Below are 22,816 nucleotides of genomic sequence, written 5' to 3'. Positions count from 1 at the left end.
CCTTTCTCAAACTTTGATTTTCTGTAGTGTAGCGTTCCCTCCCGCTCCCGCCCCTTGCACGCGCCCGCCCGCCGCCCCCCGTGCACGCGCGCGCGCGCCCGTGCGCGCCCCCATCGGCCCTGCCCCCGATCCCGCCCCCCTCTACATTACCCGGCCCATCGATGGCCGCCCACCCGCCTCCCAAGTCGGCTCCCACCCACCAACGATACCGGCCATCGATGTCCGGTGCAGAGAGGGCCACGGAGTGGCTCTCTCTGCATCGGATGGCCATCTAGCGTTATTGCAGGATGCCTCCATATCGAGGCATCACTGCAATAACCGGAAAGCAGCTGGAAGCGAGCAGGATCGCTTCCAGCTGCTTTCCACACCGAGGACGTGCAGGGTACGTCCTCAGGCGTTAACTGCCTTTTTTTTGAGGACGTACCCTGCACGTCCTCGGTCGTTAAGGGGTTAAACAGCTTCAGCTGCCTGGGAAGTTAAGATAAGGCAATAAAACTATATATATTTTTAGAAATTACACCCCCAGCTGCATCACACTTATTTGTATCACAAATCTGAAGTGTGCAACAAATAAGCAAATATCACACTTATAAAAAAAATAAAAAATTAAACAAAGCGACATGTTCATTTATATCTTACACACTCCAAATATGTGCTAGCAATACATGTGGCACCTCATTTGATGTGCCATGGGGTGTACTTTCCAAAACTGTGAGCCTTTAAAGACCCCAAACCATTTTTTTAACTTTATTTTTAAATAAATACATGTTTAAATTATTTACCTTTTTTATTTTACAGTTCCCCAAGACTTATACTATTGGAAAGGTTAGGTGATATCCCCCATCTCCCTATAAATGACAATTGACAGCTGTAAATAAAGTTGCGCGATGACATCATTGCGTCATTCCCCACAACGTCTTTGCAAGGGGAGGGAAGCTCCGGTGATGCCTGTTAGTATCCAAGCCAGATCGCCGGGGTAGGAGTGGATGGAAGTCCTCAGATCTCCATCAAGGGGGGTGAGTGCTAGCGACTGCTCAGAGCTGTTGTTAACACCTGAGTGGGATTTGTGACAGCTCTGAGCGGTCATTAGCACTCAAAGGGTTAAAGATCCTTTAGATAGGAAGCTTGAATCTTATCTTAGAAGGGCATATTTACTTACTGGCTATATTCTCAGACCAGATATATCTATGGCTGGTGTTGCTGTTGCTTCTACTTTTTAGTTAAACAGTTTAGCTCAGCAGTCTTCAGACCCTGAATTATCTAACATTATCCTTTTTACTTCAACACGCAAATCATTTTCTTTGTGATTCTATTTTTGATGTTATGAGAATCAAAGTCAAATCTATGTCTTTAGCTTTTCTGACTAGAAGAGCATTATGGCTTACATCTTGGAATGCTGACATGCTGTTTAAAACAAGATTATGTCTCTCTCTTTTAAAGGTAACAAAACTTTTTGGTTCTCAATTGGATTCTATAATTTCCACTATTACTGGGGGGAAAGGTAGTTTTTCTTCCCCAAGACAAACAAAAATAATCTAAGGGCAAATTTAAAACTACTAATCATTTTCTTTTCTTTCATCAGAATAGAGAACAGAAAACTGCTCCCTCCAAAATGGAATAAATCCAAGCCATATAAGAAACTGAATCCGGACCCTAAGCCTGCATGAAGGTGCGGCCCCCAATCCATTTATTCTGGTGGGGGGCAGACTAAAGCTATTTCAAGAATTTTGGCCAGAATCTGTCCAAAATCAATGGATTCATAATATAATTTCTCAGGGGTATCTAATTGAATTCAGAATAAGGCATCCCAAGGGAAGAATCTTTCATACCTTTTTGTACCAAAAAACCCAGTAGAAGGAAAATTTGTTCAGACAAATTTTGGATCTGAAAACTTTAAATCAATTTGTAAGAGTCTCAACTTTCTAAATAGTGATTTTAAGGACTATTCTTCCCTTTGTTCAGCAAGGTCACTTTATGTTCACAATAGACTTACAGGATGCTTATCTTCACATCCCAATCCACCAAGATCATTATCAATTTCGGAGATTCTCATTTCTATAAAAGCATTACCATTTTGTTGTTCTTCCATTTGGCCTTGCAACAGCTCAGAGAATATTCTCAAAGGTTCTCGGTGCCCTTCTATCTGTAATCAGAAAGAAGGGTATTGCTGTGTTTCCTTATTTGGATGATATCTTGGTACTAGCTCAATCTTTTCATTTAGCAGAATCTCACATGCACAGCTATTGTCATTTCTTTGAAGACATGGTTGGAGGATCAATTTACCAACGAGTTTCTCGATTCCTCAAAGGTCACCTTTTTAGGTTTCCAAATAGATTCAGTGTCCATGACACTCTTCCTATCAGAAAAGAGACAATTGAGATTGGTTTTAGCTTGTCTAAACCTTCAGTCTCTATCATTCCCTTCAGTGACTGTGCATAGAATTTTTAGGTCTCATGATTTCAGCTTTGCATGTTGCACCAATGGCGCAGGGATTACACTCTGACATTTAAACTGATATTCTTAAATCCCAACACTCAGCTCTCTCCGAGTTGGTGGCAAAACCACCACTTTATTATTCAAGGGGCCTCCTTTGTTTGTCCTACCTGGTGTGTGATCACCACAGATGCAAGTCTTACAGTTTGGGGAGCTTTCTGGGGGTCTCTGGCACTACAGTGGCATATGTCAATCATCAAGGGGGGACTCAAAGCCCCCTAGCTATAAAAGAAGTATCTTGCATACTTTCTTGGGCGGAATCCAGTTCCTGTCTAATCAGGGCGATTCATATCCCATGTATAGACAATTGGGAGGCAGATTATCTCAGCCAGCAATCTCTACATCCAGGGGAGTAGCCTCTCGTCGGAACAAGAAACTTCCCAGGTTCCATTTCCGGGTCCAGGGATCCTCAAATAGAAATGATGGACGCTCTAGCAGTTCCCTGGTCTTACCAGCCTGCTTACATTTTTTCCCCTCTGGTTCTTCTTCCAAGAGTGATCTCAAAGATCATAATGGTAGAATCTTATGTGTTTCTTATAGCACCAGCAGGGCCTCACAGGATTTGGTATGCAGACCTTGTCCGAATGTCCAGTTGCCAGCCTTGGCCTCTTCCTCTAAGACCAGACCTTCTGTCTCAAAGCCCGTTCTTCCATCCAGATTACAAATCTCTAAATTTGATGGCATGCAAATTGAACATTTAATCCTCAGTCATAGAGGTTTCTCTGATTAAAACTATGATTCAGGCCTGTTTCATGGAAAATGTATCACAAGGTTTGGAAAACCTTTATTTCTTGGTGTTCTACACATGATTATTCTTGGCATTCCTTTCGGATTCTAAGGATTCTCCAGTTCCTTCAGGACGGTTTGGGTAAGGGTTTGTCTGCCAATACTTTGAAAGAACCAAATCTCTGCTCTTTCTGTTTTATTTTACAGAAAGATTGCTAATCTTCCTGATATTGACAGTTTTGCCCAGGCTTTGATAAAAATTAACCCCTTAACGACCAAGAACGTACAGGGTACGTGTTACAAAAAATGGTCGCTAATGACCAAGGACATACCCTGTATGTCCTCAGAGGTTTTAAGCGCTGAAAGCGATCATGATCACTTCCAGCTACTTTCAGGGTATTGCAGCGATGCCTCGAAATTGAGGCATCGTGCAATACCCTCTGGTAAGCAACTGATGCAGAGAGGGCCGATCTCTTGTGGCATAGGAGGGAGGTGGGGGGCGAAAGGAGGGTATGTGAGAGGGGCCCAGAGGGATCGGGTGGGACCGCTTACACTACTAAAAAAGTGGGAAGGAGGGAGAGAGGGATAATAGTTTAGTAAAATGATCTAGGAGAGGGTAGGGTGGTAAGGGAATGATTGGGGACAGCTAAACTTCAGGGAAATTTAGAAACTATTTAGCAAGGGTGTTTTTTGGTGGTTGTAGATTTGTAACAGATTTTGGGGGTCAAAGTTATAAAAAGTGTGTTTTTTCCATTTTTTCCTCATATTTTATAATGTTTTGTATAGTAAATTATAAGATATGATGAAAATAATGGTATCTTTAGAATGTCCATTTATTGGCGAGAAAAACGGTATATAATGTGTGGGTACAGTAAATGAGTAAGAGGGAAATTACAGCTAAACACAAACACCGCAAAAATGTAAAAATAGTCTTGGTCCCAAACGGACAGAAAATGGAAAAGTGCCGTGGTCATTAAGGGGTTAATGTAGCTTAATGAGTTATAAAAAGTGGCCAAATGTTAATCAATTGCTGCATAATTTTGCACTTCCCAAGATTTCCACTATCCAAGCCTATCCTAGAAGTTTCATGGATTTTGGTTTCCCACAAGGCAAATGAGTGACATTAAGCTTGTTTTTTGGGGAGCTCAATGTGGCTTAATGTACAAAATTGAACTTAGATGTTAACCAATTTCTCCTAAACTTCCAACAATACAATAATCTATCTATTCAAACATATTCTGAAAATTTCAGGACATTTGGTAAAACATACCAAAAGTTATTCACATACGTTGTCGGTATTTATCATTGCACAAGCATTTCTCGTGAAATGCTTGTGCAATGCTGCCCCCAGCAAATTTGCGGCCAGTCTAGGATAGACTTGGATAGTGAACAACTGAGTTTGTGCCAAGTTTTAAGGCAATTGATTGATGTTTAGGTAAATTTTGGTACATTAAGCTGCTCACATTAAATGTTTTAGGATGGTAATGATATGTATATATAAAAAAATATAGCAAAATGGGTACTGCCAGTACCTAACATGGCAGCTAATAGGTAGAGGGGGAGGGTTAGAGAACTGTTTGGGGGGTCAGGGAGGTTGGGAGGTAAGGGGGGATACTACCCTGCAGAAAATATATAAAATAAAAAATAAACTTCTTTTTATACTTTCAAACTTTCTGCCAGTTCTTACAGTAAGATGGGGGTGACGTTTGGGGGGTGAGGAAAGGAAGAGAGCTGTTTGAGGGGGAGTCAGGGAGGGATGTGTCAGGTGGGAGGCTGATCTCTACACTAAAGCTAAAATTAACCCTGCAAGCTACCTAATTAACCCCTTCACTGCCGGGCATAATACAAGTGTGGTGCACAGTGGCATTTAGCGGCTTTCTAATTACCAAAAAGCAATGCCAAAGCCATATATGTCTGCTATTTCTGAACAAAGTGAAACCCAGAGAAGCATTTACCACCATTTGTGCCATAATTGCACAAGCTATAAATAATTTCAGTGAGAAACCTAAAGTTTGTGAAAAAGTGAACAATTTTTTTTTATTTGATTGCATTTGACGGTGAAATTGTGGCAAGAAATATACCAAAATGGGCCTAGATAAATACTTTCGGTTGTCTACTAAAAAAATATGTATACATGTGAAGGGTTATTTAGGGATTCCTAACAGATATCAGTGTTACAATGTAGCTATTGCTAATTTTGAAGAAAAAAAAAAGTAATTGGAAATAGCAAAGTGCTACTTGTACTTATTGCCCTATAACTTGCAAAAAAAACAAAGAACTTATAAACATTGAGTATTTCTAAACTCAGGACAAAATGTAGAAACTATTTAGCATGGGTGTTTTTGGTGGTTGTAGATGTGTAACAGATTTGGGGGGTCAAAGTTAGAAAAAGTTTTTTTTAAATTTTCTCATATTTTATAAAAAGAAATTATAGTAAATTATAAGATATTATGAAAATAATGGTATCTTTAGAAAGTCAATTTAATGGCGATAAAAACGCTATATGTGTGGGTACAGTAAATGAGTAAGAGGAAAATTACAGCTAAACACAAACCGCAGAAATGTAAAAACAACTCTGGTTCCTAACTGTAAGAAAATTGAAAAATGGTCTGGTCACTAAGGGGTTGAACCTGATATTAAATCTATCGCTCCTCCTTGAAATCTTAGTTTTGTATTACAGACTTTGCAGGTTCCTCCTTTTGAGCCGATGCATTCTTTGGACATTAAACTACTTTCTTGGAAAGTGTTATTTCTATTGGCAATCTCGTCTGCTAGAAGAGTTTCTGAATTGTCTGCTCTCTCTTGTGAGTCTCATCTGATTTTTCATCAAGATTAAACAGTTTTGCGTACTTCTTTCACTTTTTCTTTTTACTTTTTAAAGTAGTGAATTCTAACAACATTAATAGGATTGTGTCCTAATCCTAAGAATACTATTGAAAGATCTTTGCATTCTTTGGATGTGGTAAGAGCTTTGAAATATTATGTTTATGTTACTAAGGATTCCAGACAGACTTTAAGTCAATTTTTAATTTTTTTTTGGTTCTAGAAAATGTCAGAATGCGCCATTTCTTTAGCATCTTGGTTGAAACTTCTGATTCACAAAGCTTATTTGGAGGCGGGACAGTATCCGCCTCAGAGGCTTACAGCTCATTTTACAAGATCAGTTTCCACATCTTGGGCTTTCAAGAATGAAGCTTCAATTGATCAAATCTGCAAAGCGGCCACTTTGTCTTCTTTGCATACCTTTTATTACATTTTTCCATTTCAATGTTTTTGCTTCTTCGGAAGCAGCTTTTGGTAGAAAGGTTCTTTAGGCAGCTGTCTTAGTTTGATTCTAGGGCCTATAATTTAAGTTACTCGTGGACTGGACTCTCGCCACCTATATGAAAGAAAACATAATTTATGTAAGAACTTAATAAATTAATTTCTTTCATGGTGGCGAGAGTACATGATAGCCACCCATTTGTTTGAGTTAAGACTTTTTTTTGTATAAAGCACATTATTTATCCTATTCCTCTTTTTATGCTTTTTCTCCTTATACACCTCACCAACTTGGCTATACATTAAACTGAGGTATGAGTGAGGTGGGAGGTGTATTTCTAGGCATTTGAGGTTTGGAAAAATTTGCCCCCTCCTTGTAGGAAGTTATATCCCATCGGTAACTAGCTTGTGAACTCTCGCCCTCATGAAATAAATGAATTTGTCAGGTAAGTTCTTACATAAATTATGATTTATACTGCATATTTTACACAACCATGTGTTTCTCATTATAGTAACTAACATCTGTCCCTAATTGGCATCTGCAATAGAGATAAGGTTTTAATATGGAGACAACCAATACTGAGTGGTTACTAATACCTAGGTAGGCGTAGGAGTGTGCACATGTCTTAAGGGTTATATTACAGCAGAGTAGAAAACTATTTGTCACAGTGTTCTATATTGTTACAAACACTTCAGCAATATAATGTTTAGGACACCTCCACACTGCTGAGTCTACATAAGTATTCTCTTCAACAAAGTTAATTTAATAATATAAGTAGACTAAAAAAGTAGTTTTAAAATTACATGCTCTATTTGAATCATGAAAGCTAAATTTTGTCTTGTGTACTTAAAGGGACATAAAACCTAAATTATGATATAGAAAGAGCATACAATTTTAAATAACTTTCCAATTTACTTTTATCTAATTTGCGTCATTATCTTGATATCCTTAGTTGAAAAGCATATCTAAATAGGCTCAGTAGCTGCTGATTGGTGGCTGTACATCGATGCCTCTTGTGATTGTCTTGCCCACGTGCATTGCTGTTTTTTCAACAAAGGATATCTAAAGAATAAAGAAAATTAAATAATAGAAGTAAATTGGAATGTTTAAAATTGTATTCTCTATCTGAATCATGAAAGATATATTTTGGATTTTATGTCCCTTTAAATAAAAAACTATTATTTATTTAAAAACTAAATTATCCTCAGGCTAATCTTTGCTTTGGATACATTATTTTTTCAATCATTTATTTTAAGTTTTATGCCCCTTTAAATCTTTGCTTGTACTATTCTGTTTTAATTTGTTGTGCACCTTATTGTCATGATATTACACGGGATGTTATTATGTCTACTGTTTGACAGATCCATAAATGCTAATGAACCAGTATGCTATAAATGTCTAATTTTCTTTTAGTCATCAACTGGCTGAACAAGCAGCTGAATGAAAATAAAATTGCATCTTTACAAGGGACACAAGCATTATATGAAATACCATCTTCTATTAAAGCAGTCAGCACAACTTCAAACTTGGGAGTCATGCAAAATAGTCAGGTAAGAAATTATCATGTTGGAGATAAAATAGCACAATTTTCCCCTTTTTCAACATTCATTATTTAAGGTATGTAATTATACCTATTATTACTTTAGTTATACTAATCTGTCTTGTGTTTTATTTTATGTCCTATATTTCATACTTAGAAAAGTTAAAAATGTAACTATTTTATGCATATTGAAGGGGAAATGCATTTTATTTGGCACAAACCACTGAGACTTAGTCTCTTTCTCTCTCTTGTTCTAGTTTATTTCACTCTTTCTCTAGTCTCTTTCTCTCTCTGGTCTTTCTATCTCTTTCTCTAGTCATTTTCTCTCTGGTCTTTCTATCTCTTTCTCTAGTCTCTTTCTCTCTCTGGTCTTTCTATCTCTCTAGTCTCTTTCTCTCTCTGGTCTTTCTATCTCTTTCTCTAGTCATTTTCTCTCTCTGGTCTTTCTATCTCTTTCTCTAGTCTCTTTCTCTCTCTGGTCTTTCTATCTCTTTCTCTAGTCTCTTTCTCTCTCTCTGGTCTTTCTATCTCTTTCTCTAGTCTCTTTCTCTCTCTGGTCTTTCTATCTCTTTCTCTAGTCTCTTTGTCTCTCTGGTCTTTCTATCTCTTTCTCTAGTCTCTTTCTCTCTCTCTGGTCTTTCTATCTCTTTCTCTAGTCTCTTTCTCTCTCTGGTCTTTCACTCTTTCTCTAGTCATTTTCTCTCTCTGGTCTTTCTATCTCTTTCTCTAGTCTCTTTCTCTCTCTGGTCTTTCACTCTTTCTCTAGTCATTTTCTCTCTCTGGTCTTTCTATCTCTTTCTCTAGTCTCTTTCTCTCTCTGGTCTTTCTATCTCTCTAGTCTCTTTCTCTCTCTGGTCTTTCTATCTCTTTCTCTAGTCATTTTCTCTCTCTGGTCTTTCTATCTCTTTCTCTAGTCTCTTTCTCTCTCTGGTCTTTCTATCTCTTTCTCTAGTCTCTTTCTCTCTCTCTCTGGTCTTTCTATCTCTTTCTCTAGTCTCTTTCTCTCTCTGGTCTTTCTATCTCTTTCTCTAGTCTCTTTGTCTCTCTGGTCTTTCTATCTCTTTCTCTAGTCTCTTTCTCTCTCTCTGGTCTTTCTATCTCTTTCTCTAGTCTCTTTCTCTCTCTGGTCTTTCACTCTTTCTCTAGTCATTTTCTCTCTCTGGTCTTTCTATCTCTTTCTCTAGTCTCTTTCTCTCTCTGGTCTTTCTATCTCTTTCCCTAGTCTCTTTCTATCTCTTTCTCTAGTCTCTTTATCTAGTCTTTCTATCTCTTTCCCTTCTCTCTCTCTCTCTCTCTCTCTCTCTCTCTCTCTCTCTCTCTCTCTCTCTCTCTCTCTCTCTCTCTCTCTCTCTCTCTCTCTCCGTCACTCTTTCACTCTCCCCACCGGTAACCTTTTCATTCCCCCTCTCCTTACAGCACCCTCTTCACCCGCTATCAGTTATATACATTCTCCTTATCCTCTCACTCCTTCTTTACACAGAGCCCTGCATATCCTTTTAGCTCACTGTCCCCCTCTCCCTTGCATATAACTCCAGATCACCCTTCAGTGCCACACTAACACTTCCCCATTTCTCTAATGACATCACATGTGTGTGTGTGTGTATATATATATATATATATATATATATATATATATATATATATATATATACTTCCACTGTGTAAATGCACTCGCAATTCAAAGATATTCGGCAACCAGGGTGCTCAGTCAAAATTTCAATAAGTATCAACAAGGCACTCGCTGGATTCAGTTCAAATAATACCTTATTTATTCAATGGTGACGTTTCGGGGTACGCAAACCCCTTCCTCAGACCAAGCACAGTGCACAACAAACAAAGTGACTTTAAACCCAAATAAACCCCTCCCATCTTACATTCCAAGAAATTGTGCCAAAACCGTATCCATGGAGACCAGGTAGTTACCTGGCAACCATATTACACAAACAATTTAAGGCATTCAATAACAGTGGTGTGATTATTAATTCCTGTTAATAAGACAAAAAGACACACCAGTGTGTAAACACTTATGTGTATTAAAACTGTGAAGACATCATGCTTAATATATACCTTTAAAATACAGTATATCAAATCATATACAATATAGGTAAAATCATTTGAGTAAATATATAAACCCCTCTGCAACAACGTAGCTTATATGTTCAAGTTTACACACTAATCGGTGTATTATTCGGCACCAGATAATGTTAGGCTGTTTAGACAAATAATTACAGTTTGCGTGGCTAAATGCAATTATTGCAAAGATGAGCTTCATATTTAGTGTTAGAAAGAATAAATGTTACCATTTAATATAGACATTTAACCTATGATCAGTGAGTTAGGGATTAATGGAATGATCATATCGGATTAGGTATAATATTAGTTACTCACTGTATATTATGAATTGCTGCTAATCGTTCCCCAGCTGCTGCGCTGTTCAAAGAGTCTGTAGTGTGTCAGTTGGGCGCAAGTTACAGACTCAGCCAATCAACGGCTTGTTTAGTCAACCGCATGGCTCATTGGCATAACCGTGACGTCACCGGGCTTTGCAACTAGACTCTGTAGTAGCGTGGCTAATTTGCATATTGAGATTGTACCTGTCAGAGCGTGATTTTCAATACTGTTTATGCTCAGTGTTTATGTGCTTTGTAGTGCTAATGTGGTGTCCTAATGTTGCAAGCGTAGTTCCTAAGTTATATGTTGGAGCCCATCATTTACCTTGTATGCCGTATGTGTGATTATAGCGGGACCGATTAGGGACGAAAAAATGTCAAACAGCCCCTGTTAGATCAATGCCTATATTAGTTGGTTAGTCACCTGTGTGAGTGTAATAATGCTAATATAGGACTCCTGTGTGTTTAGGTTTGATATCATATGGGACTGCAGGGAATGTTCCATCACTAACACTGTGTTCCATGTTTGTTGTATATAGGCAATATTATTATAAATAGGTCTATCAGTGCTATCAGATGACACATGTTTTAAGGGGTATATAATATCACTGATCCCTGTTTAGTGTCTATTCATCATGATATTCTGGATCAATAAGTTAAGTGCCTAACCAAGATTAGGGATGGGCGAATGTGTAAATTTTCTAATTTCAAATGTAGAACGAATGTTATTACCGAAATTCGAATTATAAATCCGAATGTTGATGAGAACGAATATTCTTAAAAATTCTAAAATCGAATGTTATTTACAGTTTTCGAATGTCACTTTCGAATTCGAATGTTTATAATTATATCGAATGTCCACATTCGAAATTTCAAATTTAACATTTTATTTAACAAATACTATTCAGAAGTTCAATAGTTCATGTGGTAGGGCGGGAATCTAGTAAATTGATACATAATAGATACAAATATATCATTTCGAGTGTTTCTATATAGAATATTGCATAATTTGAATATTACATTTAAAGAAAGCATGCAATATTCGAATTCGAAAAATTCGAATTTATATGTTTGTAAATTGTAATACAAACATATAAATTCGAATTTCTCCAACATAGGTGTGTCCGGTCCACGGCGTCATCCTTACTTGTGGGATATTCTCTTCCCCAACAGGAAATGGCAAAGAGCCCAGCAAAGCTGGTCATATGATCCCTCCTAGGGTCCGCCTACCCCAGTCATTCTCTTTGCCGTTGCACCGGCAACATCTCCACGGAGATGGTTAAGAGTTTTTTGGTGTTTAAATGTAGTTTTTATTCTTCAATCAAGTGTTTGTTATTTTAAAATAGTGCTGGTATGTACTATTTACTCTGAAACAGAAAAGAGATGAAGATTTCTGTTTGTAAGAGGAAGATGATTTTAGCAAACGTTACTAAAATCGATTGCTGTTTCCACACAGGACTGTTGAGATGAAGTAACTTCAGTTGGGGGAAACAGTTGGCAGACTTTTCTGCTTGAGGTATGACTGGCCACATTTCTAACAAGACTTTGTAATGCTGGAAGGCTGTCATTTCCCCTATGGGGACCGGTAAGCCATTTTCTTAGATTAAGTAAAAGAATAAAGGGCTTTATAAGGGCTTAAAAAACTGGTAGACATTTTTCTGGGCTAAAACGATTACTTTGCTAAGCATATTTGGCAGATTATAACTCTTAATAGTTATTATAATCTTGGGGATTGTTGTTAAAAAACGGCAGGCACTGTATGGACACCTTTTTCAGATGGGGGCCTTTTCTAGTCATAGGCAGAGCCTCATTTTCGCGCCACTAATGCGCAGTTGTTTTTGGAAAGCAAGGCATGCAGATGCATGTGTGAGGAGCTAAGAACCACTGAAAAAGCTTATAGAAGGCGTCATTTGGTATCGTATTCCCCTCTGGGCTTGGTTGGGTCTCAGCAAAGCAGATACCTGGGACTGTATAGGGGTTAAATGTAAAAACTTGGTGTGCAATACTTTTAAGGCTTTAAGACACTGTGGTGAAATTTTGGTGAATTTTGAACAATTCCTTCATGCTTTTTCGCATATTCAGTAATAAAGTGTGTTCTGTTTAAAATTTAAAGTGACAGTAACGGTTTTATTTTAAAACGTTTTTTGTGCTTTGTTGACAAGTTTAAGCCTGTTTAACATGTCTGAACCATCAGATAAGCGATGTTCTATATGTATGAAAGCCAAGGTTTCTCCCCATTTAAATATATGTGATAATTGTGACATAGTGTCCAAACAAAGTAGGGACAATAATGCCACAGATAATGATATTGCCCAAGATGATTCCTCAAATGAGGGGAGTAAGCATGGTAATGCATCATCCCCTTCTGTGTCTACACCAGTTTTGCCCACACAAGAGGCCCCTAGTACATCTAGTGCGCCAATACTTATTACCATGCAACAATTAACGGCTGTTATGGATAATTCTATTGCAAACATTTTATCTAAAATGCCTACTTATCAGAGAAAGCGCGATTGCTCTGTTTTAAACACTGAAGAGCAAGAGGACGCTGATGATAACGGTTCTGACATTCCCTCACACCAATCTGAAGGGGCCAGGAGGGAGGTTTTGTCTGAGGGAGAAATTTCAGATTCAGGAAAAATTTCTCAACAAGCTGAACCTGATGTTGTAACATTTAAATTTAAATTAGAACATCTCCGTGCACTGCTTAAGGAGGTATTATCTACTCTGGATGATTGTGACAATTTGGTCATTCCAGAGAAATTATGTAAGATGGACAAGTTCCTAGAGGTTCCGGTGCCCCCCGATGCTTTTCCTATACCCAAGCGGGTGGCGGACATAGTAAATAAGGAGTGGGAAAGGCCCGGCATACCTTTTGTTCCTCCCCCTATATTTAAGAAATTATTTCCTATAGTCGACCCCAGAAAGGACTTATGGCAGACAGTCCCCAAGGTCGAGGGGGCGGTCTCTACTCTAAACAAACGCACTACTATTCCCATAGAAGATAGTTGTGCTTTCAAAGATCCTATGGATAAAAAATTAGAGGGTTTGCTTAAAAAGATGTTTGTTCAGCAAGGTTACCTTCTACAACCAATTTCATGCATTGTTCCTGTCACTACGGCAGCGTGTTTCTGGTTCGAAGAACTAGAAAAGTCGCTCAATAAAGAATCTTCGTATGAGGAGGTTATGGACAGAGTTCAAGCACTTAAATTGGCTAACTCTTTTATTTTAGATGACGCTTTGCAATTAGCTAGATTAGCGGCGAAAAATGCAGGGTTTGCTATCGTGGCGCGCAGAGCGCTTTGGCTAAAGTCTTGGTCAGCGGATGTGTCTTCCAAGACAAAATTGCTTAACATCCCTTTCAAGGGTAAAACACTGTTTGGTCCTGATTTGAAAGAGATTATTTCAGACATCACCGGGGGAAAGGGCCACGCCCTTCCTCAGGATAGGTCTTTTAAGGCTAAAAATAAGCCTAATTTTCGTCCCTTTCGCAGAAACGGACCAGCCTCTAATTCTACATCCTCTAAGCAAGAGGGTAATACTTCTCAACCCAAACCAGCCTGGAGACCGATGCAAGGCTGGAACAAGGGTAAGCAGGCCAAGAAGCCTGCCACTGCTACCAAAACAGCATGAAGGGATGGCCCCCGATCCGGGACCGGATCTGGTGGGGGGCAGACTTTCTCTCTTTGCTCAGGCTTGGGTAAGAGATGTTCAGGATCCTTGGGCACTAGAAATAGTTTCTCAGGGTTATCTCCTGGAATTCAAGGAACTACCCCCAAGGGGAAGGTTCCACAGGTCTCAATTATCTTCAAACCAAATAAAAAGACAGGCATTCTTACATTGTGTAGAAGACCTGTTAAAGATGGGAGTAATTCATCCAGTTCCAATAGGAGAACAAGGGATGGGGTTTTACTCCAACCTGTTCATAGTTCCCAAAAAAGAGGGAACATTCAGACCAATTTTAGATCTCAAGATCCTAAACAAATTTCTCAGGGTTCCATCGTTCAAAATGGAAACCATTCGAACGATCCTTCCTACCATCCAGGAAGGTCAATTTATGACCACGGTGGATTTAAAGGATGCGTACCTACATATTCCTATCCACAAGGAACATCATCAGTTCCTAAGGTTCGCTTTTCTGGACAAGCATTACCAGTTTGTGGCACTTCCATTCGGATTAGCCACTGCTCCGAGAATTTTCACAAAGGTACTAGGGTCCCTTTTAGCGGTTCTAAGACCAAGGGGCATTGCAGTAGTACCGTACTTGGACGACATCCTGATTCAAGCGTCGTCTCTGTCAAAAGCAAAGGCTCATACGGACATCGTCCTAGCCTTTCTCAGATCTCACGGATGGAAAGTGAACATAGAAAAAAGTTCTCTGTCCCCGTCAACAAGAGTTCCCTTCTTGGGAACAATAATAGACTCCTTAGAAATGAGGATTTTTCTGGCAGAGGTCAGAAAATCAAAACTTCTAAGCTCTTGTCAAGTACTTCATTCTGTTCTTCGTCCTTCCATAGCGCAGTGCATGGAAGTAATAGGATTGATGGTTGCAGCAATGGACATAGTTCCTTTTGCACGAATTCATCTAAGACCATTACAACTGTGCATGCTCAGACAGTGGAATGGGGATTATACAGACTTGTCTCCGACGATTCAAGTAGATCAAAGGACCAGAGATTCACTCCGTTGGTGGCTGATCCTGGACAACTTGTCACAGGGAATGAGCTTCCGCAGACCAGAGTGGGTCATTGTCACGACCGACGCCAGTCTGGTGGGCTGGGGCGCGGTCTGGGAACCCCTGAAAGCTCAGGGTCTATGGTCTCGGGAAGAATCTCTTCTCCCGATAAACATTCTGGAACTGAGAGCGATATTCAATGCTCTCAACGCTTGGCCTCATCTAGCAAAGGCCAAATTCATAAGGTTTCAATCAGACAACATGACGACAGTTGCATATATCAACCATCAGGGGGGAACAAGGAGTTCCCTGGCGATGGAGGAAGTGACCAAGATAATTCAATGGGCGGATGATCACTCCTGCCACTTGTCTGCAATCCACATCCCAGGAGTGGAAAATTGGGAAGCGGATTTTCTGAGTCGTCAGACATTCCATCCGGGGGAGTGGGAACTCCATCCGGAAATCTTTCCCCAAATAACTCGATTATGGGGCATTCCAGACATGGATCTGATGGCCTCTCGTCAGAACTTCAAGGTTCCTTGTTACGGGTCCAGATCCAGGGATCCCAAGGCGACTCTAGTAGATGCACTAGTAGCACCTTGGACCTTCAACCTAGCTTATGTATTCCCACCGTTTCCTCTCATTCCCAGGCTGGTAGCCAGGATCAAACAGGAGAGGGCTTCGGTGATCTTGATAGCTCCTGCGTGGCCACGCAGGACTTGGTATGCAGACCTGGTGAATATGTCATCGGCTCCACCATGGAAGCTACCTTTGAGACAGGACCTTCTTGTTCAAGGTCCATTCGAACATCCGAATCTGGTTTCCCTCCAACTGACTGCTTGGAGATTGAACGCTTGGTTTTATCAAAGCGTGGGTTTTCAGATTCTGTAATAGATACTCTGATTCAGGCTAGAAAGCCTGAAACTAGAAACATTTACCATAAGATATGGAAAAGATATATCTGTTGGTGTGAATCGAAAGGATTCCCATGGAACAAGATAAAAATTCCTAAGATTCTATCCTTTCTACAAGAAGGTTTGGAGAAAGGATTATCTGCAAGTTCTCTGAAGGGACAGATCTCTGCTTTATCTGTTTTACTTCACAAAAGGCTGGCAGCTGTGCCAGACGTTCAAGCGTTTGTTCAGGCTCTGGTTAGAATCAAGCCTGTTTACAGACCTTTGACTCCTCCCTGGAGTCTTAATCTAGTTCTTTCAGTTCTTCAAGGGGTTCCGTTTGAACCCTTACATTCCGTAGATATTAAGTTATTATCTTGGAAAGTTTTGTTTTTGGTTGCTATTTCTTCTGCTAGAAGAGTTTCTGAGTTATCTGCTCTGCAGTGTTCTCCGCCCTATCTGGTGTTCCATGCAGATAAGGTGGTTTTGCGTACTAAGCCTGGTTTTCTTCCGAAAGTGGTTTCCAACAAAAATATTAACCAGGAGATAGTTGTACCTTCTTTGTGTCCGAATCCAGTTTCAAAGAAGGAACGTTTGTTACACAATTTGGACGTAGTCCGTGCTCTAAAATTCTATTTAGAGGCCACTAAAGATTTCAGACAAACATCTTCTTTGTTTGTTGTTTATTCTGGTAAAAGGAGAGGTCAAAAAGCAACTTCTACCTCTCTTTCTTTTTGGCTTAAAAGCATTATCCGATTGGCTTATGAGACTGCCGGACGGCAGCCTCCTGAAAGAATCACAGCTCATTCCACTAGGGCTGTGGCTTCCACATGGGCCTTCAAGAACGAGGCTTCTGTTGACCAGATATGTAAGGCAGCGACTTGGTCTTCACTGCACACTTTTGCCAAATTTTACAAATTTGATACTTTTGCTTCTTCGGAGGCTATTTTTGGGAGAGAGGTTTTGCAAGCCGTGGTGCCTTCCATTTAGGTGACCTGATTTGCTCCCTCCCTTCATCCGTGTCCTAAAGCTTTGGTATTGGTTCCCACAAGTAAGGATGACGCCGTGGACCGGACACACCTATGTTGGAGAAAACAGAATTTATGTTTACCTGATAAATTACTTTCTCCAACGGTGTGTCCGGTCCACGGCCCGCCCTGGTTTTTTTAATCAGGTCTGTTGAATTATTTTTTCTAACTACAGTCACCACGGTATCATATGGTTTCTCCTATGCATATTTCCTCCTGTACGTCGGTCGAATGACTGGGGTAGGCGGAGCCTAGGAGGGATCATGTGACCAGCTTTGCTGGGCTCTTTGCCATTTCCTGTTGGGGAAGAGAATATCCCACAAGTAAGGATGACGCCGTGGACCGGACACACCGTTGTAGAAAGTAATTTATCAGGTAAACATAAATTCTGTTTTTTCGAATTCGAATATTGCAAAATTCGAATATTACATTTAAAGAAAAAGCATTAGAAATACTATTACAATATAAATTCGAATTTCTCCTACATTGGTGTATCCGGTCCACGGCTTCATCCTTACTTGTGGGATATTCTCTTCCCCTACAGGAAGTGGCAAAGAGAGCACACAGCAGAGCTGTCCATATAGCTCCCCTCAGGCTCCGCCCCCCCAGTTATTCTCTTTGCCGCTCTGAACAAGTAGCATCTCCACGGGGGTGGTAAAGAGTATGTGGTGTTAGTTGTAGTTTTTTATTTCTTCTATCAAGAGTTTATTTTAAAATAGTGCCGGTTTGTACTATTTACTCTACAGCAGAAAGTGATGAAGATTTCTGTTGAGAGGAATATGATTTTAGCACCAGTAACTAAAATCCATTGCTGTTCCCACGCAGGACTGTTAACTAGAGAACATCAGTTGGGGGGAACAGTTTGCAGGCTTAACTGCTTCAGGTATGATCAGTCATTTTTCTAACAAGACCATGTACTGCTAGAAGACTGTCAGAAATTCCCACTGGGATTGGTAAGCCATTTTTTTCTAATAGACTCTGTATAAAATGATGGCTTATATTTAGGGCTCTATGCTGGTTGACACTATTATGGGCTTTAAAATCGATTGCTTTTTAGCATGTTTTTCACTATAAATAAGGTGTTTTTTCAGACTTTAAAACACTTTTGGGGTTTAATTTCGGCCTGGCACTTATTTGGACACCTAAATCTAGTCAGAAAGGCCCCTCCACTCTAGAATGAAGAGGGAGGAGGCCTAATTTTTAGGCCTAAATTGTGCAGTTGTTTTTGCCTAGGCAATCCATGCAGCTTCATGTGGGGAGTCAAGAGGCATCATAAAAGACTCCAGGGAGGCTTATTTCCTGCTAAAATAATCCCTAATGAAGGTAAAAGACTACAGTGAAAACTGTGGCTAGAACTGTAGTGTGTTAACTGGTTAATAACTGTTATTCGCTCCGGTTTGGGCATTAAGGGGTTAATTGATCTGAAAATTTGTGTGCAATCTTTTCAAAGCATTAAGACTCTGTGGTGAAAATTTCATTAAAATTGGATGTTTAATTCATGGTTTTTTGATATTTTTTATTATTTAAAGAGACAGTAACGTTTTTGTCAAAAATAATTTTTATTGCATTATAGTTCTGTTTAAGTCTGTTAAACATGTCTGAGTCTTCAGATAGCCTATGTTCTGTATGTCCAAAGGCCAAGGTGGTTCCCCCATTAAATTTATGTGTGAAGTGTGCCATAGAGTCCAAACATCTTAAGGACAGTACAATCACACTTAAAAATATAGCCCAAGATGATTCTTTAGCTGAAGGTAGTGAAAATAGCTTGCTTTCCTCTCCTTCTGTGTCAACACCAGCTATGCCCGCGCAGGCGATGCCCAGTACATCTAGCGCACCAATTGCGATTACTATGCAACAGTTAGCAGCAGTAATGGATAATTCTATCCGGGCATTTTTATCCAAACTGCCAGCTTTCCTAGGAAGCGTGATTGCTCAGTTTTAAATACAGAAAATGAGCAAGTAGACGCAGAGGATAATTTATCTGTAGTGCCCTCACATCAATCTGACTTGGCGGTGAAGGAGGGCCTGTCTGAGGGAGAAATTTCTGACAAAGGAAAAGTTTCTCAGCAGGCAGAGCCTGATACCATAGCATTTAAATTTAAGCTAGAACACCTCCGTGCTCTACTTAAGGAGGTCCTGGCTACTCTTGATGATTGTGACCCTTTGGTGGTCCCAGAAAAATTGTGTAAAATGGATAAATTCTTAGAGGTCCCAGTACACACTGATGCGTTTCCGATACCTAAGAGGGTAGCGGATATAGTGAATAAGGAGTGGGAGAAACCAGGTGTACCTTTTGTTCCCCCTCCTATATTTAAGAATATGTTCCCTATTGTTGACCCCAGAAGGGACGCGTGGCAGACGGTCCCTTAGGTAGAGGGGGCAGTTTCAAAGCTAGCTAAGCGCACAACTATACCAATAGAAGACAGTGGCGCTTTCATAGATCCTATGGATAAAAAATTAGGTTTATTTAAGAAAATTTTTGTTCAACATGGTTTACCAAATTCTTGCATTATTCCTGTAACCACTGCAGCTGCTTTTTGGTTTGAGGAATTAGAAAACTCGCTCCAGAAAGAGACTTCTTAGGATGAAGTCATGGATAGAATTCACGCCCTGAAGTTGGCTAATTCTTTCATTACAGATGCCGCTTTTCAGTTAGCTAAATTAGCGGCGAAAAATTCTGGTTTCGCAATAGTGGCGCGTAGAGCGCTTTGACTAAAATCGTGGTCGGCGGAAGTGTCGTCCAAAACAAAATTGTTTAATATTCCTTTCAAGGTAAGACCCTTTTCGGGCCAGAGTTGAAAGAAATTATTTCAGATATCACTGGGGGAAAAGGCCATGCCCTTCCACAGGATAGACCTTTCAAAGTTAAAAATAAGTCTAATTTTCGTTCCTTTCGCAATTTCAGGAACGGACCGGCTTCTACCTCTACAGCCACTAGGCAAGAGGGTAACGCACCCCAGCCCAAACCAGCATGGAAACCATTGCAAGGCTGGAACAAGGGTAAACAGGCCAAAAAAAAACCTGCTGCTGCTACCAAGACAGGATGAAGGGGTAGCCCCCGATCCTGGACCGGATCTAGTGGGGGGCAGATTTTCTCTCTTTGCTCAGGCCTGGGCAAGAGATGTTCCGGACCCCTGGGCACTAGAAATTGTCTCTCAGGGGTATCTTCTAGAATCAAGGACCTTCCTCCAAGGGGAAGGTTCCACTTGTCTCGCTTATCTTTAGACCAGATAGAGAGACAGGCATTCTTACATTGCGTAGAGTACCTTTTTAAAAATGGGAGTGATAAACCCAGTTCCAACAGCAGAACAAGGACTGGGATTTTACTCAAACCTGTTTGTAGTTCCCAAAAAGGAAGGAACTTTCATGCCAATTCTGGATTTAAAGATCCTAGACCAATTACTCAGAGTTCCATCATTCCAAATGGAAACCATTCGGATTACCAGTTCGTGGCTCTTCCCTTCGGATTGGCCACTGCTCCGAGAATTTTCACAAAGGTGCTAGGGTCCCTTCTAGCGGTGCTAAGGCCAAGGGGCATTGCAGTAGCACCTTAACTAGACGACATTTAATACAGGCGTCGTCTTTTCACAAAGCAAGGGCTCATACGGACATTGTTCTAGCCTTTCTAAGTTCTCACGGGTGGAAGGTGAACATAGAAAAAAGTTCTCTGTCCCCTTTCACAAGGGTTCCCTTCCTGGGAACAATAATAGACTCAGTAGAAATGAAAATCTTTCTGACAGAGGTCAGGAAACTAAAACTTTTGAACACTTATCGAGTTCTTCAATCCATTCCTCAACCCTCCATAGCTCAGTGCATGGAGGTAACAGGACTAATGGTTGCGGCAATGGACGTGGTTCCTTTTGCTCGAATTCATTTAAGACCATTGCAACTGTGCATGCTCAAACAATGAAATGGGGATTATGCAGATTTTTCTCCCCAGATTCAGATGGACCAGCAAACCAGAGACTCACTCCTCTGGTGGTTGTCTCAGGATCACCTGTCTCAGGGAATGAGTTTCCGAAGACCGGAGTGGATCATTGTCACGACCGACGCCAGCCTCTTAGGCTTAGGCGCGGTCTGGAAGTCCCTGAAGGTTCAGGGTCTATGGTCTCGGGAAGAATTTCTTCTCCCGATAAACATTTTGGAATTGAGAGCGATATTCAATGCGCTCCAGGCATGGCCTCAACTAGCGGAGGCCAAATTCATCAGTTTTCAGTCGGACAACTTGACTGTTGCGTACATCAATCATCAGGGGGGAACAAAGAGTTCCCTGGCGATGAGGGAGGTATCCAAGATCATCAAATGGGCAGAGGATCACTCCTGCCATCTATCAGCAATTCACATCCCAGGAGTGAACAACTGGGAAGCGGATTATCTGAGTCTTCAGACTTTCCGGAGGTTTTTTGCTCAGCTGACCCAGCTATGGGGCATTACAGATCTGGATCTGATGGCGTCACGTCAGAACTTCAAAGTTACACGTTACGGGTCCAGGTCCAGGGATCCCAAGGCGACATTGGTAGATACCTTAGTAGCGCCTTGGTCGTTCAATCTAGCTTATGTCTTTCTACCGTTTCCCCTTCTCCCCAGGCTAGTAGCCAGGATCAAGCAGGAGAAGGCTTCAGTAATTCTAATAGCTCCTGCGTGACCACGCAGGACTTGGTATGCAGACCTGGTGAATATGTCATCGGTTCCACCATGGAAGCTGCCTTTGAGGCAGGACCTTCTAATTCAAGGTCGATTCGAACATCCAAACCTAGTTTCTCTGCAACTGACTGCTTGGAGATTGAACGCTTGATTCTAGCTAAACGTGGGTTTCTTTCATGTAATTAGCAAGAGTCCATGAGCTAGTGACGTATGGGATATACATTCCTACCAGGAGGGGCAAAGTTTCCCAAACCTCAAAATGCCTATAAATACACCCCTCACCACACCCACAAATCAGTTTTACAAACTTTGCCTCCTATGGAGGTGGTGAAGTAAGTTTGTGCTAGATTCTTCGTTGATATGCGCTCCGCAGCAGGTTGGAGCCCGGTTTTCCTCTCAGTGTGCAGTGAATGTCAGAGGGATGTGAGGAGAGTATTGCCTATTTGAATTCAATGATCTCCTTCTACGGGGTCTATTTCATAGGTTCTCTGTTATCGGTCGTAGAGATTCATCTCTTACCTCCCTTTTCAGATCGACGATATACTCTTATATATACCATTACCTCTACTGATTCTCGTTTCAGTACTGGTTTGGCTTTCTACTACATGTAGATGAGTGTCCTGGGGTAAGTAAGTCTTATTTTCTGTGACACTCTAAGCTATGGTTGGGCACTTTTATATAAAGTTCTAAATATATGTGTTCAAACATTTATTTGCCTTGACTCAGGATGTTCAACATTCCTTATTTCAGACAGTCAGTTTCATTTTTTGGGATAATGCATATGAATTAATCAATTTTTTTCTTACCTTAAAATTTGACTTTTTCCCTGTGGGCTATTAGGCTCGCGGGGGCTGAAAATGCTTCATTTTATTGCGTCATTCTTGGCGCGGACTTTTTTGGCGCAAATTTTTTTTTTCTGTTTCCGGCGTCATACGTGTCACCGGAAGTTGTGTCATTTTTTTTACGCCAAAAGTGTCGGCGTTCCGGATGCTAAAAAATATGGGCGTCACTATTGTCTCCACATTATTTAAGTCTCATTATTTATTGCTTCTGGTTGCTAGAAGCTTGTTCACTGGCATTTTTTCCCATTCCTGAAACTGTCATTTAAGGAATTTGATCAATTTTGTTTTATATGTTGTTTTTTCTATTACATATTGCAAGATGT

At 40.4% G+C, this 22,816-nt stretch overlaps 1 protein-coding gene across 1 annotated transcript in view; it reads left to right on the top strand.

Annotated features, from left to right (window-relative positions):
• Positions 1-22,816, top strand: part of LOC128649249 (spindle assembly abnormal protein 6 homolog) — a 445,197-nt gene that overhangs the window by 269,290 nt on the left and 153,091 nt on the right. The window contains exon 13 of the mRNA XM_053702402.1: positions 7,895-8,031. Coding sequence (XP_053558377.1) covers positions 7,895-8,031 — 137 coding nt within the window. The remainder of the gene's footprint in view (positions 1-7,894; positions 8,032-22,816) is intronic.

The sequence above is a fragment of the Bombina bombina genome, chromosome 2 (genome assembly GCF_027579735.1).
Source record: "Bombina bombina isolate aBomBom1 chromosome 2, aBomBom1.pri, whole genome shotgun sequence".
Lineage (NCBI taxonomy): Eukaryota > Metazoa > Chordata > Amphibia > Anura > Bombinatoridae > Bombina > Bombina bombina.
This window is presented reverse-complemented; position numbering and strand designations above follow the sequence as displayed.